General features: G+C 45.0%; 1 protein-coding gene across 1 annotated transcript in view; it reads left to right on the forward strand.

The window, feature by feature from the left end:
• Positions 1-17,245, forward strand: part of CACHD1 (cache domain containing 1) — a 91,104-nt gene that overhangs the window by 20,450 nt on the left and 53,409 nt on the right. The window contains exon 2 of the mRNA XM_058808446.1: positions 9,395-9,457. Within this exon, the coding sequence (XP_058664429.1) occupies positions 9,395-9,457 (63 nt within the window). The remainder of the gene's footprint in view (positions 1-9,394; positions 9,458-17,245) is intronic.

The following is a 17,245-nucleotide window of genomic DNA, read 5'->3' on the forward strand; positions in this document are numbered from 1 at the left end:
TTAATTTTTTTTTGCACACTGATAACATCTAATGGCTGTGCTCTTTCCAGGAGATTACATTTGTTTTCTGAGGGCTGCTCTGCCTCCTCCTGTGTCCCGAGATAATGAGTTCAACACAGGGAGAAGTTCAGCAGCAGCTCCCAGCGAGCATTCCCAAGGTTTTGGTACTGGGAATTTTTTTGTGCTGGGCCAAAAAAAAGAGGGAGGGAACAGTTCCAGGGCCTGTGGTGACCTCTGGGTGCTGTGGGACAGCTCAGCTCCTTGGAAAAGTGCTTCCTTCCAGGGATTACCTTCCTTGCTTTATTTACCCAGGAATCATTTGCTACTTTGCACCTGTCTGTTGTTTTTTGGGCTGCAGGATGCAGTTTGTCAGTGCTGTCAGTGTGTTTAGGGTGTTGGTGGTGATGGCTTAGGATTTTGGCTTTTCTGTTTTTCTATATTTGTGATCCTGCAGTTCTTTAGTGCACAACTCTAAACTCCATATTCAGTGTGAGCTGCTGCTGTCCCGTTTTGGGCAGACACAACAATTCCTCTCCAGGCCTGGCAATCAGGGACTCCTCACTGCCTCAGGCCTGAGAGATGGAAACAAAAGTGAATTGGGGGGAGCAAACTTGGGGTAAATTAATTCATTACCTGAAGCTGTAATTGGGAAATTAACCCCCAATACGGGGGAGTTAACATGGGCCAAACTGATATATGAAAACCTGTGACCCATGGTCCATTTTGGGTGTAGCCCCTGAGGGGGCTTTGTCTGCCCAAGATGTACCTGAAGATAATCTCCAAGAAATGTAAACAAAAGTGATTTGAGGGGTGCAAATTTGGGATGAATGACTTCATTACCTGAAGCTGTAATTGGAACATTAACCCTCAATATGCACATGGGCTAAACTTATAAAAATATGAAAACCTCTGACCCAGGGTCCATTTTGGGTGTAGCCCCTGAGGGGCTTTGTCTGCATAAAATGTACCTGAGTTTTCCAAGGAAACAAATTTATGAGAATTGTGCTTTATTTTGCTTCTTTTCAGTCTTGCGCCTACTCCTTATGTCCCTCTGAGGCCTGAAATGATCCCATGGGATTTTACCTCCCATAGCTGATATAGAAATGTTAACTGCTTTTGGCCATCAAAATTAAGATCTAACTTGAAGGCCCCTCAATAAATATAATCACATTTTATTCCCTTAGTTTTGTCTGGCCTGTGTTTTTAGGTAGCCCCAAAGAGGCATCAGTGGTTCCAGGTGGAATTCTGGCCATGGAATGCCAAGCTGTCAGATCCATCACTGTGCTCAATGTCTGAGTTCATTCCTGCCCTGTTGTGGGAGCAGAGGGGAAGAGAACCCATTTCCAGTGCTGGTGGATGAGTAATTCCCTTTTCATTAGCACTGAAGTGTGGCAAAATGGTGTTTCCTGGAGCCCGCAGAGCCTCCCAGGGGATTCCAAACCCCGAGGTCAGATCAGTGCAGCTCAAATGGCCTCTCCTCTGCTTCTGCAGGTGTTTGGAGACTGACCCCCCCTTTTAAATGTGGGGTCACAGCCCTGGGCTGGCCTCGTGTCCCCAGGGAGCTGCTGAGGTGGCACCAGGCCTGCTGAGGCCCTGCTTGGCCGGGACACCTCTCCTGGTGTGTCTGCAGTCACTTTGGAATGCTATTTTTTATTTGAAAATAACGTTACACCCAGGGAGTGATTGATATAATTAATGCAAAGTGGTTTATCTTCTTGAGTTGTTTTTTAAAGTTCTTTTAAATTGCCAGTGAGAGATTCAACCTAAGAATTTAAAATCGCACAGATTTGCACCCCTCGTTTCTGCTCAGGAAAAGAAGGGTGGGGATTATATAAAATATGATTAATATACAAGTATTCAAATATACAAATATCATATAAAAATGATGCAGATGAGGTATTTAAGCAGGCGACCTTAAAACTTCTGTACTTATTAATACAACTAATACTGTAAATGAAGGCAACCTTGTAGTTTTTATTGCAGACACTGACTCACAGGGAGATAATTATGTCCTGCCAGTCTTTTTCAGGTTACTATTCATAAATTATTTATCCCTTGACAAAAGTCTGGATGTTTTGGTGCAAGAACCCGCACGTGGACTGCAGTTTGTGTTAAAACTTTAAACGTGGGTGTCTCTGCAAGTGCAGGCACTGGGAGTCAGCTCCTGTTCAGAGAGGTTGTAGGGAAGGCTTTTGGGACATTTATCCTGTGGATGCTGATGGTTTCCTGCTGAGAGATCCTGAAAAATTATACTCTTGGACATTTAAAGCAAACATTTCTGTAATTAGGTTGCCATCAGCCCATTCATTTCATGCACAGAAGTCCAGCCTTGTGATTTATGATCTTTGAATCCCAGGATTTAAGGTTGTCTGCTTGGGTATTGTTTTTTTAAAGTTCCTGTGCTGCGGCATTTCTCCAAGCAAAATCCCTAATTATGTAAAGCTGATGAGGGAACAATCACCTCTCTTGGTGTGTCTGTCCCTTTGTGCTTTGGGATTTTTTCCTGACTTTACTGTAAAATTACAGAGTCCTGCCTGGAATGTTGCATCAATTGATCCATGGTTTTTCTGCAGACTTGCTGGACATTGAATTCATGAGCAAATTGGACAAGCACAGTAATTACACTTAAAGTGGTATCAAACCCTTCTGGCTCTAGGATTGCAGCTATTTACAAGTCTTGGGCTGCTGCTTAACATTTTCCCAATTTTGAGTCATTTTGACATGAGTTTGAAAGCAAACCAGAAAACTGAAACCCAGAGCTCTCCCAATTGAATGAAGGCTCTGGTCAATTTTGCTCCTTGAAATGCTCAATTTTAGGTTCTTTTAAAGGAAAAGAAGCAACAAAGATGCAGTGAGGTGAAAAGAGTTCACTGATTAAAATGCTCTCAATCTGAAAAAACCCCATAGAAATTATTTAAGTTTTACATCCTGGAGGCTGCAATGAGGAATAAGTGTAGGGAAAAGAAATCCAATGCCATTGAGAAGCCCATCTGCTTTGTATTTTAAGGGTTGGGTAGCATGACTTTCTTTTTTTCTGCCATACACATTGTCAGGAGAATAACCTTAGTCAAGTTACATTGGCTAAATGAATAATCTCTTGAACATGTGGAACTCATTTTCTTGGGGTATTTTCCCCACTCACCCCTTTTCCCTTCCTCTGCTCTGCTCCCTTGAAAAAGAAGACCAAAAAAACCTGCTGGTTCCTGATTGCATGTTTTGGCACTTACTCAGTTTTCCAGAGTTTTCTCTCCTTGCAAATGCCCAGAGTTTTCCAAGGAAACAAATTCATCAGAATTATGCTCTCCTTTGCTCCTTTCAGTGTTGTGCCCACTCCCCATCTCCCCTCTGAGGCCTGAAATGGGATTTTACCCCCTACAGCTGATATAGAAATGTTAAATGTATATATTTATATATAAATATATAAATGAGATGCTTTTGGCCATCAAAATTAAGATCAAACTTGAATCCCAGTTCTCCTGTGTTGCCCAGAGTATATTCCAGTGCTGCAGAAATGTGATGGGCACCTAGTGGAAGGTGGTGGGAGCTTGAGCCTTATCCTTATTGAGGGATAACACTCAAAATTTGGGATAAATCCCAAATGGGGATTCAGTGAGCAATCTTCATGAGATGAAAAAATGAGAAAGGAGATGATGATTTCCCACTTAAAACCTTAAATCTTGGGGAATGTGTGCAGCCAGAGGGTGTGTTATGAGCCTGCAATGTTCATTGGTTCTAACTCACATAATTCTCTTTATTAATTAGTGTTCTACCCTCTGCTGGTGATGGATTTCTCAGTTCTCATGCTAATTAATCCACATTTTTCAGTATTTTTAGTATATTTTTCCCAGACAGGGAGTTTATAGCACATGCTGATTGTCTTTGTTAGAATCTTCTTTACCTTCTGCTTTCTGCAGCATTTCCTTGGAGGGATGTAAAATCTGCATTTTAGGTGTCCAGTTCTCAGCCTCATTGAAGCTCATTGGGGTTAGTTCAGCAAAACTTCAAATTTTGCAATTTTCCAATGAAACTCCAACAATATGAGTTTGAGAAGAAAGGTAGCTACGTGCTGGCTAAAGTGGAAATCACACTGCTCATGATTAATTAAAACAATTGATTAGAAAAGTGAATTAGAGGCATTTATTAGAAAAATGAATTAGGAAAGTTCTAATTTCCTGGAGCCTGTGAAGGCAGAGACTGAGCTGAGCTCAGCATCACTTTTCTCTCTGGTTCAGGTGTCTGTGGCTGCTCCACAAGTCATGTAATGAGAAAGAGCATTAATTAGTTAAATCCCTTCTGAAAACGTGTGTTTTTTGAAACCCACAGGAGGAGAAAGGCATTTGTGGGGTGGTGTTGGGATATTCCTTTCAGATCTGTAGCTGCTGCCCTCAGTGCTCCCATCCCTCTGGATTTACCTTTCCCTCTGTTTTCCTCCAGTTCACTCCAGCTTCTTCCACGTCTCACTGGAAATTCCTGGAGGAAAGCACAGAGCATGTCCCCGCTCTCCTGGGAAGTCTCTAGTTAATGTTCCTTGGTTTTAGAAAATGGTAACAAAACAGAACACGAGATGGCTTCAGACACTGCAAAAATAAACTCCACAGGTTTCCCTGAAAACAGCCTCACTGGGTGAGCTCCACCAGGAAAAGGATGTGTTGGATATTTGTTGGCTCACCACTTTTTAAAGCATTAACCTTTCATGTAGGAACCAGACCCTGCTTAGGGGCTGCTTGAAGTTTACCAAGTACCACAGCCCTGCAGAGCTGAGTCTGCCTGTGTTGTACACACCTACATTTTATTATTCTGTGTAACTTCTTTTATGGTATTGATTTTTGTCATGGAGTCCTTACCCAAATACGACAGCTAACAGCAGTCCATGCCCTAAACCTGCAGAAAGCTGGGTGCTTTGGGTTTTTTTTTTTTTTTTTTTTTTTTTTTTTTTTTTTTTTTTTTGTTTGTTTTTTAAATGGCTTGTATGCATGGTGAAGCAGCTTCAGTATATTTACAGCTCAGTGGCTATTTTACTAATCCTGTGTTTGTTTTCCCTCATTATCTTTGTCTCAAAAAATGTTATTATTGTTGTCAGGGAGATGGATTCGTGTCTTGTCTGGCAAGTAAAGTGATGTGCAAATGGTTGAGTGCTCTGCAGAGCAGTTGGTGCCTGTGTTTGGTTGGGGCCTTGGAGATTTGGGGGTGGTGGATTTTCTGTTTGTTCTGATGCTGTGCTGATGGTCAGGCTGGGCCTTTTGGAAGTGTTTTTGTCACTGCAGTGCATTTTCATCCTGAGGGAATGAGCCAGTTAACATTTTACTTTTTATGCAGTGCTTGGTTTGGAGTCTTCTCCCAGATTTAAAACTGAGTTGCCTTCAGTTTCAAATAAATAAAAGTCTCTCAAGTAAGGAGTTTTTAGGATGCCACAGAGGTGAATTCGAGCTTATCTCTGGCTTGGTAGGAAACCTGACTCCACCCTGCCCTGAGATGGGGTTTGGGTGCTGGGCCCATCCATCACTGTCAGACCCCACCTGTGCCAGCCATTGGATGCTGGTGGCCCAAATCTTCCCTGTCCCAGCCCCCTGCCCCTGAATTCCTCATTCCTTCCTGATTCCTCTCTCCTATCAAATACTTGTCCTGCTGTCCAAAGCTAAAGCCAGGCAGCTGGAGTCATTAAAGGGTGTATGGAGGTACCACAGAACAATTCCCTAGGAAACTGCAGGTGCTTTGACCCCACCAGGTACTTCAAGAGCTTGGGAAAGCAAGAGTGGGATACTCTGGGAATTTGCGTTTGGAAAACAAACCTCAGCTTCCTCAGGGCTCCATCCAGGGCTCCCTGCAGGCTCACAGGGCCATGTCTCCTGGTTTTCCTGAGGAGCTCTCATGGATCCCTCCCAGGCGTGATCCCTGCACATATCAGAACTTTTTCAGTCTAAGCTTGTGTTTGTGTGGCCAGGCAGGAGGGCTGGGCAGGGTTAGGAGCAGCAGTGATGTGCCCAGGATTTGGGTGTTGCCAGAGGCCCAGGGATGGTTCAGGGCAGGGTTAGGAGCAGCAGTGATGTGCCCAGGATTTGGGTGTTGCCAGAGGCCCCGGGGATGGTTCAGGGCTTTGTGCTCAGCCCCTGGGAGCTGCACTGAGCCTAAACCTGAGCAGAGAGCTGCAGGTACAGCCAGGCAGGTGCTGTGGCTCTCCAGTGCCTGAATAATTCCAAAAGAATCTTTAGGAAGATTATAGTAAGTTTTAAAATGGTACAATTAGAGAATAATCAGGTTTGGAACAGACCTTTAACATCATCAAGTCCAGCTGTTGACCCATCCCTGCTGGAACATTAAACCACATCTCCCAGATCCAGAACTCCTCAGGGATGGGGATTCCAGCAGCACCCTGAGCAACCTATCCCAATGCCTGACCCCAAAAGCAATGAAAAAATTTGTCTCGTATCTAACTTCAATCTCCTGTCTCCGTTTAAGGCTGTTTCCACTTGTCCTCTTGCTGTTGTGGAAAGTGTCAGGATAAATTGGAAAGTAGACATTGCTTCAGTTACAGTGCTGGGATAATTCCACCAGAATGTAAAAATAAAGGGGTTTTCCCAGTTAATTACTGCATCCAAAGGCAAATGAAGGAAAAGAGGGTGGCATTTGAGGGCTTGAGGATGTGTGTGCTGGGATTTTGGGAGTGGAGATATTCCATGGCTGGGGGAGAAGCAGCTCAAGGGAAAAGGCTGAACCAGGGCAAGGGATGGATCCTGATCCAGGGGAAAGGCTGGAAGGTGATCCAGAGGAAGGGAAGGCTGAATACTGAATGAGAGAAAAGACTGGATGCTGATCCAGAGGAAGGGCTGGATGCTGAATAAGGGGAAAGGCTGGGTGCTGATGCAGATGCTGAGCTGGGGAAGGGCTGGGTGCTGATCCAGAGCAAAGGCTGGGTGCTGATCCAGAGAAAGGGAAGGCTGAATACTGAATGAGGGAAAAGACTGGATGCTGATCCAGAGGAAGGGCTGGGTGCCGATCCAGATGCTGATCCAGATGCTGATCCAGCACAGCCTTCCCGCATTGGGAGGGTGAGTGCTGATGGGTTATGGCAATAACACTGGGCCAGCATCTCATTAAACACGTGTGGGATTGTTCTGTGAGGGAGCTGAGCCTGCTGCCATCTGCTCCACAGAGCTAGTTCAACAAGAGGGGTGGGGAGAATAAAGTACAGATGCTAATGGGCTGTGTAAACTGCAGGGCAAGTTCTCCTAAATATTTAGACTGTTTTCCTGAGGTTGTGTGTGGGGCTGACTTTCTCTCTGCTCTGTGAAGTTCCCTCCACTTCGTTTGAGGTTGCCACTTAGCTCTGATTGTCTGGCTAAAGTTAGGGCACTTTTAAGTCAGTGAAATTAGCTTAAAGATGTTTTTTCCCCCTAGGGTGGGATTGTGCCCAGGAATTCTTGAATAGGGAGCAGATATCCTGAGTAGGGACTGGACCCAGGCAGGGGCTGAGCAGTTCGTGTGTAGCCTCGGGGCTGGATTCTCAATCCTTACTCGATTTTTGCTGTTGGTTTACTCATTATGTGTGTTTAGTTTGACTGAGGAATTCCTGCTCCCCCCTCTCAGCCATGCATGGTGCTTTTAATTAAAACAACAGAATATACCAGAGCATTTTAAAGAAATTAACTAATTCAAAATCAAGCAAAATAGGTTAAAAACCAAGCCAAATAAATTCCTGCTGGCATCGTGACTCTTACATAACCATGGGCGATGTTCCCTGGCATTATTTTGCTAGTTCATAAATGGGCTACATGTGAAAAGGGTGGAAGAAGGTCAGCTTTGTGTTAGGGACAGAAAGCTCCATTCTCAGGAGCTGACAGTTGATTTCCTCCTCGTTCCTTTTGATGTCTGCACACTAAACGCTGCGTGGACAGAAAAATTCAATTCATTTAAAACATTTTGCATCAAAATGACATGCTTTAATGTATTTCCTTCTGATGTTTAAGTTATCTTTTCATCTCATGAGGGAGGGAAGAAAAAAGCCAACATGTTTGTAGTTAAAGTACCCAAGCAGAACTTTAAACAAAGGTCTCGATGAAGTCTCGATGTACAGGCAGCTTTTAAGGGTAGAAACCTTTTTCCCCCCTCCCCTGCCCCCCCTTCTTGGCTCTCTGAGCCTTGTAAGCCAAGGAGATTTATTGCTGCCCTTCCAAATGCTTCTTCAGAATGAAGAGTTCACATTTTTGAAATTCCTCAAGTCCTCAGGAGGGAGAGGGATAAGGGCAAGCGATGATGGGGAGCACACCAAAGGATTTTCCAGGCTGGTTTTGCTGCCTGTAACTGCTGGGAGGGAATCAGCTGAACCTGCATCAAAAGAACTCTTGGAGCTGTGGACTCCAAGAGTTGTCAGGGAGATGAATTTGGATGAAATTGGAACTTTTTAGTGATTGCAGTTGTTAGTGCTGATAATGCAGTCCAGGGTGTTCAGGAATCCCTGTCCTTGGCCAGATGTAGCCACGTCTGTGACTCAGCTCTGACAGAACTGGGCTCCATCCCCTCTGTGAACCCCCAGCTCCCCTGGAGAAATGTCTAAACAGCCTAAATAACCTCCATTTATTGCCATTACAGCTATTGATACCACTGATTGCTGTTAAGAGAGCAAAGGAATATTTTGGGGATTTTGTACAATTGTACATTTTCCAGTGCAGATGGCCCCACGGTCCCCAAAGGGAAAGCTGCCCTTGGCAGTGGGGAATCTTGAAAGAGAAGCTCAGGTGATCAGGCAAACCTTTTAGTAAAGCTGTTGGTGTAACCCCAAATCTTTCTAGTCTTATTTTTCAATCTGCAAGCAGACTATAACAAGGTGTTGAGTGTTTTTTCCTCTGTGTCTGTAAGCAGGGATGGCAGCAGGACTGTCACCTGTCCCCCTGGGAGCTGAGCTTCCCACAGCAGGACACAGCTCTCACTTCTGTCTTCTGATACATCTCCTTTTTTATTGCTATTAATGAGGTTGATCTGGTTGTGTTCAATTTGGGTCTCACTTGTCTCTTTTCCACATATTAAATTTGTCTAAGTCTGGCTCCCAGCCTCTCATGTTTTAGTTGGAAAGAAGCATTTTTAAAAGTAGTTATATTGGGTTGAATGTTTAGCAAAAGAAGGGTCATAGTTTGCACGTGGAACTATTTTTAGCACCTTAGGTCAGTTTGGTAAATAAACAGATATGTGGAAAAAAACCTGTTATGTCTTTGCCTTCCAAAGTCAGCCTCTGCATGCAGATCCCACATGGAGACGTGATTCCCTTGGGAAGCCTGGCACTGGGAGAGTCCCCAGGCCCTTCTCTGACCCCATTTCCTCACCCATCAGCCCCCGGAGCTGCTTTCCTGGGACATTTGTGACAGAAGAGCCTCTCATGCTTCCTTTCTGCTTTTTCTTGCAGAGGATATTCAACTCCTTCGTGTACACAGAGAAAATATCAAATGGAGAGAGCGAAGTTCAGCAGGTGAGTCCAAAACCCCTTCACCTCCACTGGCAGAGTCAGCTCAGGGAATTCTTTCTGTCCCAACCTCAGATCACTGCCAGGAGCAGGATGGAAATGGGGATGGGTGCATGTGCTGATGGTGATGTTGAGAATTCTGCAAAGCTTTTCCATTGCTTGGTGTGGGGCTGTCTCTTGGAAACAAAATGAAGTAGCTCCCTTTAATTGTCAGCCTTTCACGTTGGAAGTGCCTCTTTTTGAATTTCAAACTCAAAGTAAACCCATTAATATTGTTATGATGTGGGAATATGGGACAGCCACAGCCTGGTGCATCACAGGTGTGCTTGAGGGGTATTTGTAATTTTATGGGGTTTTACAGGAACACATTTCAACATTTAACACTGAGATACTACATGGGCAGTTTGCATTTGAATACATGTGTATATTTTTAAAATTAATTTTGGATCAGTTTTCAAACAGATCAAGTAGGTCATGTTTCATTCTTTCAGAAATTAAAGTCCCAATTATGTTTGTGGTAAAGGTGATGGGTTTTGGTCAAAGAAATGGAACAAAGAACCAGCTTTTTTTCCCAGCCTGAGCATGGACTTGCTCAGCCTTCAGGAGTAACCTGACCTTCCTAGACCCCTCTCAAACCAGTTTAAATGTTCAGGAAAACCAGAGCTCCTCAGAGTGGGGCTTTCCCTGGGGAAGAGGGAGCTGCAGTTCAGCCCTCAGGCAGCCCCACTGTGGTTCCCAGAGCAGGTCAGTGCATGGCATGTTCATGTGGGCTCACACTGCTCCTGGAATACAGAAATAATTAACTCTCCCAGTTGTGCTTCCTGGAAATGGTGACATTTCCAGTCTTCTTTAATTGTTTTACTGAGGAAAGAGTCAAAGCAGAGCTGGTTCAGGTGGGATTGTAAGGAACTTTTAGGCTGGAAAAGACCTTTAAGACTATTGAGTCCAGCACTGCCAAGGCCACCTCATGTCTCCAAGTGCCACATCCACAGGGATTTTAAATCCCTCCAGGGATGGGGACACCTGGGCAGCTGTGCCAGGTCTGGAGAACCCTTTCTATGAAGAATATTCCCAAATATCCAATCTAAACATCCTCTGGTGTAACTTGGGGCCGTTCCCTCTGCTCCTGTCCCTGTTCCCTGGAGCAGATCCCAAACCCCTCCTGTCAGGAGCTGTGCAGAGCCACAAGGGCCCCCTGAGCCTCCTTTGCTCCAGGCTGAGCCCCTGCCCAGCTCCTCAGGGATTCTGCAGCCCCTGCCCAGCTCCCTCAGGGATTCTGCAGCCCCTGCCCAGCTCCCTCAGCCCCTCCTGGATCCCCAGACCCTTCCCCAGCTTTTTGGAGGTTTTGGCATGCCCAGGTGGGTGCTTGCAAGCAGAGGGGCCATGGGAATGTAATTGTCACCTGAGTTTAACAATTTAAATCCCACCCCATCCCAGCATCCCCCCGGATGGGCCCTGTGGCTCTGTACTGCGTAGGGCAGCATTTCCAGGAGTGTTTCTGGGTGGTCTGTGCACCACAGAAGGGCCATGTGGGCTGGATCAGACGTATCAGATGGCTTTTGAAAGGCAAAACTGTTTTTGGGAAACCAAGAAACTGGATTAAAACTTCTTTGAAGTCCTGACTACGGATTCTCTGCTGAGGAAAAGACAGTCCTTGTTTCCCAGAGCAGATGTCTGTGTTCATCCCAAGTGGATTTAAAGAGCTGTCCAAACACTGGAGGTGGGGTGATGGATTTGGAGCTGTCAGGGGAGAGAACGGGGCTCTGCTCAAGTGTTATTACTGTGCTTAAAAGCTCTACACTGAAGTGGATGGAAGAATAATTGAGCACTTCTGGTTCATTAATAACCAGATCTTCTAGCCCTAACGAATCCCCAGCAACAGAACCTGAATTTTGTAAGAGTGGGACATTGAATGGGATCATCTTGAGCAAAGGCAAACAAATGTAAGCAGATGAAATCCCCTGCCAGAGAAATCTCATTTCTGCTTTGCTCATTCATTAACAGTTTCGTAGCAACTGATATCCAAAGGCAATTAATGACAGTTTTATGTCAGCTGGGATTTGGTTTTTTGGCAGAACGCTGAATTGTTGTGGGGGTGGTGGGATTTTTGTACCAAACCATGTAAATGATGACTCTCAGTTTATTGAAAAAGTGAAAGATTCCAGCTGTTGGCCTTCAGGCCTAACTGTTCAATACCTTTGGCTTGCTTTGTGCCACACAAGGAGCAGTTTTACCTCTCAGCATTGAACTGGTTACACTTTTAATGTCTGCAGTTACAGAATTACTGTGGCACCTGACAGATAAAACCTTTTCTGCCTGATATAGGTTATTAAAAATGGGATGGCAATGGCCAAAACTGACTTGGATTCCTTCCCTGGGAGTTATTTCAGTATCAGAGAGCTCTCATATGAAATGAGAATGCAGTGCTGTGCGCTAGTGATGTAAATAAAGTGGGACAGGAAGAGTTTTATGAGGGGAAAATCTACATTAGCTGATTTCAAGGAAGTCAGTGTGTGTTCAGTGTCCTGCCAGACATCTGCTTTCTGTGATGTGGGGAGCAGGGATCTGGGCTCCACACAGGAAAGGGGGTGAAATGCTCTCAAACAGGAGTAGATTTACCAATTTTGAGGAGAAAAGGCTTGAAAAGCTCAGGCCATGCTGCCATTGGGTTGGATTTTTAGTTTGGTTGGTTTTGGACTGGGCAAAGAAGCCTTTGGGGAGGAAATAGATCTGAAATGTGCTGAAAAAGTTACATTTAGCTGTTGAGCACAGCACGTTCCCTGGCTGTGAAACGTGGTGTGTTCACACACATTAATAAATTGTGAGCCTCACAATAAAAGGCAATTATTGTGTGTTTAATGTACTTCCAGAATGATTCAGGAATTGTGACCTCTCTCTAGGTTTTGCTGTGCATCCTGTTTAACATCTTCCTCGGAATAAGTCTTGGGAGGCTTTGCCAAAGGTACTGGCCAGTAGAAAACCTCAAATGAGTGCTGGTTTCCGTGACAAAATGCACTTTGGAAAGTGGTTTCCTGCATCCTGGTTGCAATAATGGAATATATTCTCAGTGTCATGCAGAGAAGCAGGAATGGGGGCTTTCCACAAGGGAGAATGGACTTGAGTTAAAGGAGGGGAGGTTTAGATGGGATTTTAGGGAGAAATTGTTCCATGTGAGGGTGGGGAGGCCACAGAAGCTGTGGATCCCAGTGTCCCAGGCCAGGCTGGAGCAGCCTGGGACAGTGGAAGGTGTCCCTGCCCATGATGGGGTGGAACAGGATGATCCTTGAGGTCCCTCCCAACCCAAACCATTCCAGGATTCCATGAATGGTTGGAATCCTTTAAAACAGAGGTGTGGGCTGCAGCTGGAGGTGATTCTGTGATCCTTCCCTGAGCCATGTCCCTGCTCACCTCTGGCTCTTTAGGGTTGGTACAAAACCAGTGAGCCACGTAGATGAAAAATAAATAACATTAAAAGTTTCCTAGATTAGGAACCTGTGGATGCACAGTTGTGATAGAGCAGCAGGACGATGAATCCCTGGTAGGTGTTGGAGAGAGGGGCTTTTTTCCAGATTTTTCTGGTTTACAGAGGGAATTTAAACCTCCAAATTCTAACTCAACTCTTCCATGTGTAAGCAATCCTTTCCAAAGAGCTTGACAGTGTTAAATCCCTGTCTGTGAGTCCATCCTGGCATCACCCCACTGATGCATATTTTATATACAGGCTTGGAAACATGAAAAATACCTTGGCTTTCAAGCTGCAGCAGAAATAAAACCTCACCTTGGAGCTCCCTGCAAAGGGAAGACTTCAGAGCTGTGGAGCTTTGAGGGGGAAAAAGCTTTAAAAAAAGCTCGAGGGAATGATGCAAATGAGGGAAATGTCTCTGGGAAAATTAGAGGAGCTCAGTGATGTTGTGATGAAAGGTTGTCAGTGGAGATGGTGACAATTGAAGTGCATTACCCAGGGGTGCTGCAGTAATAGAAACAGGTGTTACAGTCCAACCTGTCTGCAAACCCAAGGGCTTTGGCTGCGTGTCAGCTGCCAGAGGAAATCCAGGGAAAACAGGGCTAATGGCTGCATTGTTCACAGACAGCACTCTCTGCTCATTGTTTTGTTTATTCAAATCAAGGAGAAAAACACAGAAATCTGAAAAATGCCCACAGAGGCTGCCCCTTGCTGCTGTTTTTGAGATGAGGCAAAGAGCACTTTGTGTGGGATAATAATATTTATGTCAATCTCAAGGTATCCAGATTGATTTCAGTCTCCATTAAAATGGGTGAATTGGAAGATTTCTGTGGGAGCAGGAAATGTCTGTCACACTTGGTACCCACCCAGGTGTGGGACACCCCTGCCCCTTTCCTGTGCCTGACTGAGGGCAGGATTTTCCATTTTGCCTTAAAAATACTTCAGCAATTATGTAAGCACGGTTTCATAGTTCAGCCTTCTGTCCTTTCATTATTTGTTATCTCTCTTTCTCTACTTTGGAGGTTTTGTGGGTCTGGCATCCGTCAGCATCCAGCAGCTCTCCAGCTCCAGGCAGGTTAAAGAAAGCAGGCTATGTGCTGGATAAAAACTTCAGGTTTTTATTTAGAAAGAGGAGAAGGTGATTTAAGCCTGCAGCTTTTACTGTGACAGGCTCCAGCAGCCGAGTGCATCACCCTCCAAGGGGAATAAAGAAAATTTGGGAGGGAAGTGAAGCCCAGCTATGGAAGAAAGGTTTGTTTTGTTAGGCTTCATCTGGGTGGTGCTTCTCAGTTTGATTAATTAGAACCATTTGTTTCTAGTATTTCATTGGTGGTTTACCCTCAGTTTCTTATCACAGTTTATTCATTTGAAGAACTTTTCAATGGAAAATTATTTTTGGATCATCTTGTCCTCGGTGACTTTATTGAGTTTGCTGGTTTTGAAGCGGTGTGGATTGTTGGGAGCATTGTCTCGGTATCAGAGGGCAGTATTTTTAGAGTTCTTTAGATTAGACCAAGTGAGATGCTGCAGCTGTGGGCAGGGACGGTGTCTGGAGCTCTGCGAGGTTTCAGATCCCTCGCTGCTGACACGCACTTGACTCCCGCCCTGACCAGGGCTGGATCCCCTTCCAGAAAAATAACGGAGTGACTTTGAGCCATGCAGAGCTTTTTCCATGGGAGACGCACGTTGGGAACAAAGCATTTGCTTTTTGTCAGCTTCTGAAGTACAGGATCTTCTGAAAAACACATTTGTCAGATCTTTAGACTCGGCACAGCAGGGTGAAATTCAAAGGCTGTGGGGTGCTTTTATCGTTCAACTTAGAAGGTGAAAACTCATCAACACCAAACCCTCAGCTTGAGCAGCATTCATTTATCAGAGAGCTGCTCTGATTCCAAACCAGAGGCCTTTTGTTCTGGGGCCCTGTGATGGTGTTATGACTGTTAATGATGCTCAGCAAACTTCAGCTCTCTCCCCTCTTCCTGATTTCAGGTAGGGAAACCGAGAGGGAAATCTCAGATTGAAATATCTGGTTTGCCTTGGCATTTCAGTTGCCCAGCCTGAGAGGAGAACTTTGTATGCACCAAATCTAAATGCTTTGATTAAGGAAACTTGGCTTGTGTTTGTTTGAGAGCACAAACAATTTGTGCTGTATGACTGCTGCACTATTCCCCCATCCATGATGGAGTGAGTATGAAATTCTGGAAATCCTCATGCTGGCATTTATCTACCAAAGAAAATGAGGATTTCTTTGCAAAATAGACTGAGTTTTCTGCTACTTTGGATAAAACCAGAGAAGGCAAAACTCCAAAGGTGCCTCTTACCTTATCCTCATCTTCTTCTACATTTCTCCCACACCAGTTTTTAATGGTGGGTTTTAAACAATTCCAGGAGAATCCACTTCTGAAGAACACATTTGAGGGGTACAGCCAGACACAAAGAAAGCTTACTGGAAACAAGAGAAGGATCTCCCCAACAGCTTATTATCCTAACAACTGGGAACAATTTAATAGTGCTGGATGCCTAACATGGAGGAGCCCATTAGCAGTCCTCTGGTGCCTTGGCAATAAATCATTCCACAGAACTAATTAGGTGTAATTCTGCAAGTCATTTGAGCAGGGTGCTATTAAACCTGTGCTCCTTGGAGCCCTGTCACGGTCCCCAGCATTCCCTGGAGCAGGCAGGCGGGGCAGTGCTGTTATCAGGGAGGCCTCGTGCCCCTCAGAACCGAGTAAATCATGACAAAAGGGCCTGTTGGTGAGAGTTAGGAGAGACATTTGTTAGTGCAGGGATCTGGAGAATCCAGGGCTGTTTGCCAGCACACAAGAGCAGCAGCACTGTTCAATCATCCCTGCAGGGTTTGGGGTGTGCAGGGAGCAGGAGTGCTGTGGATTGAGGAGATCATTTAGCTCTGGAGAACTTTGCAGAAATGCAAAGCAGTATTTCTGATTATCCAACACCTCTGTTTGTTGCTTAAGAGAAGATTTTTTCGTTTGTGATTGGCTGATTATTAAATATGTAATTGGTTGGTGTGAAAGGGATGCAGAATATGCAGAGCCAAATAAAAAGTCCTGATCCATTTCATCAATTCCTGCCTTTGAGGAAAGACCAGAAGTGAAGACCTCAGTAAATGTTCCTTGTGAAACCTGATGCCTCCTGGTAACTGTGTTCACTGTCACGTCTGCTCCAGGAGCAGCCACAGATTTTCCTTTCCCCTTTTCCCTGGCACTCATTAGTCAGGCTCGCTGTGAAGTGCCTAATGAAGGGACACAAACGAGCTCTTCTGTCACAGCACAGGCACTCCAGCAGCCTGGGATGTGTCCCAGCAGGCTCAGCCCTTCCCAGTGCCTGGAATCTGCCTGGCATGGAGAGGGCAGAGATGCCACAGGCACCACCAGCCCTCAGATCATATCAGCTTGGGAGTATTTGCCAGAAAAAAAAAAAATCATTAATTTTACCTTTATTTTAATTTTTTGCAGAAGGATTTAAAAGGAAGGGCTGAAGTACCAAATTCGCTATTTCCAAAGTGAACCACCCTATCTTTTTAATGATCTTAGAATTGCATGGGAGGGGCCACAACCTGTTTGTTTTCACTTTCTGAAAGGAGCAAAATTGCCTCTTTCAAATCACGGTGTCACCTCTAAACCTTGTCCTGATTTATAAGGAGTCCCTCTGACAACAAAAGGCTTCAGGAGGAATTTCACTGGTGCAAGACTTTTGTCATTATTTTCTTGCTGCTATAGTGTAACATCAGTTAGAGATTGTTCTGTTTGTGGTTGAAGCTGTGGATTGTGAGAAGGCACAGTGAGCTCTGGATCGACGGGGAAACCACCCAGGCACTGCTCAGCCTCCCAGGAAAGCAGCAGGGAATGCAGCTGGAAAGCAAAAGCTGGGGTGGTTATTTTGCCCAAATCTCCATGGGAGAGGTGGTGAAATACTTCTGCACAGATCCACCTGCTGAAGAGGCTGCTGAGGAACAGAGGAATATTCAGGGCAGCATTTGGGGTTATTTGGGTTCCTTGGATCCAGAGGTTGCTCCCATCAGTGGGAGATTTGCTGTTGGCTCTTTGCTCCTGGAGCAGTAGCTGTTCTGTACAGTGAAGGCATCTCTAACACCATTATTTGGGCTTTCCTGAAGTGTCCATGTATAGAACTTCAATAAATTCACTTGTGGCCTGGTTTATTCTCCATCACATCCCTGTCAGGCCTTGGACCAAGCACCAGTGTCACATCCAGCTGTCAGTTCTTAGTGAAAGGGAAGTTTGTGTAATGGAAATCACACTTTTCACACATGTAAAACTGTTGAAGCATCCATTGCTGGATGGTAAATGTAT

This window comes from Ammospiza caudacuta, chromosome 7 (genome assembly GCF_027887145.1).
Source record: "Ammospiza caudacuta isolate bAmmCau1 chromosome 7, bAmmCau1.pri, whole genome shotgun sequence".
Lineage (NCBI taxonomy): Eukaryota > Metazoa > Chordata > Aves > Passeriformes > Passerellidae > Ammospiza > Ammospiza caudacuta.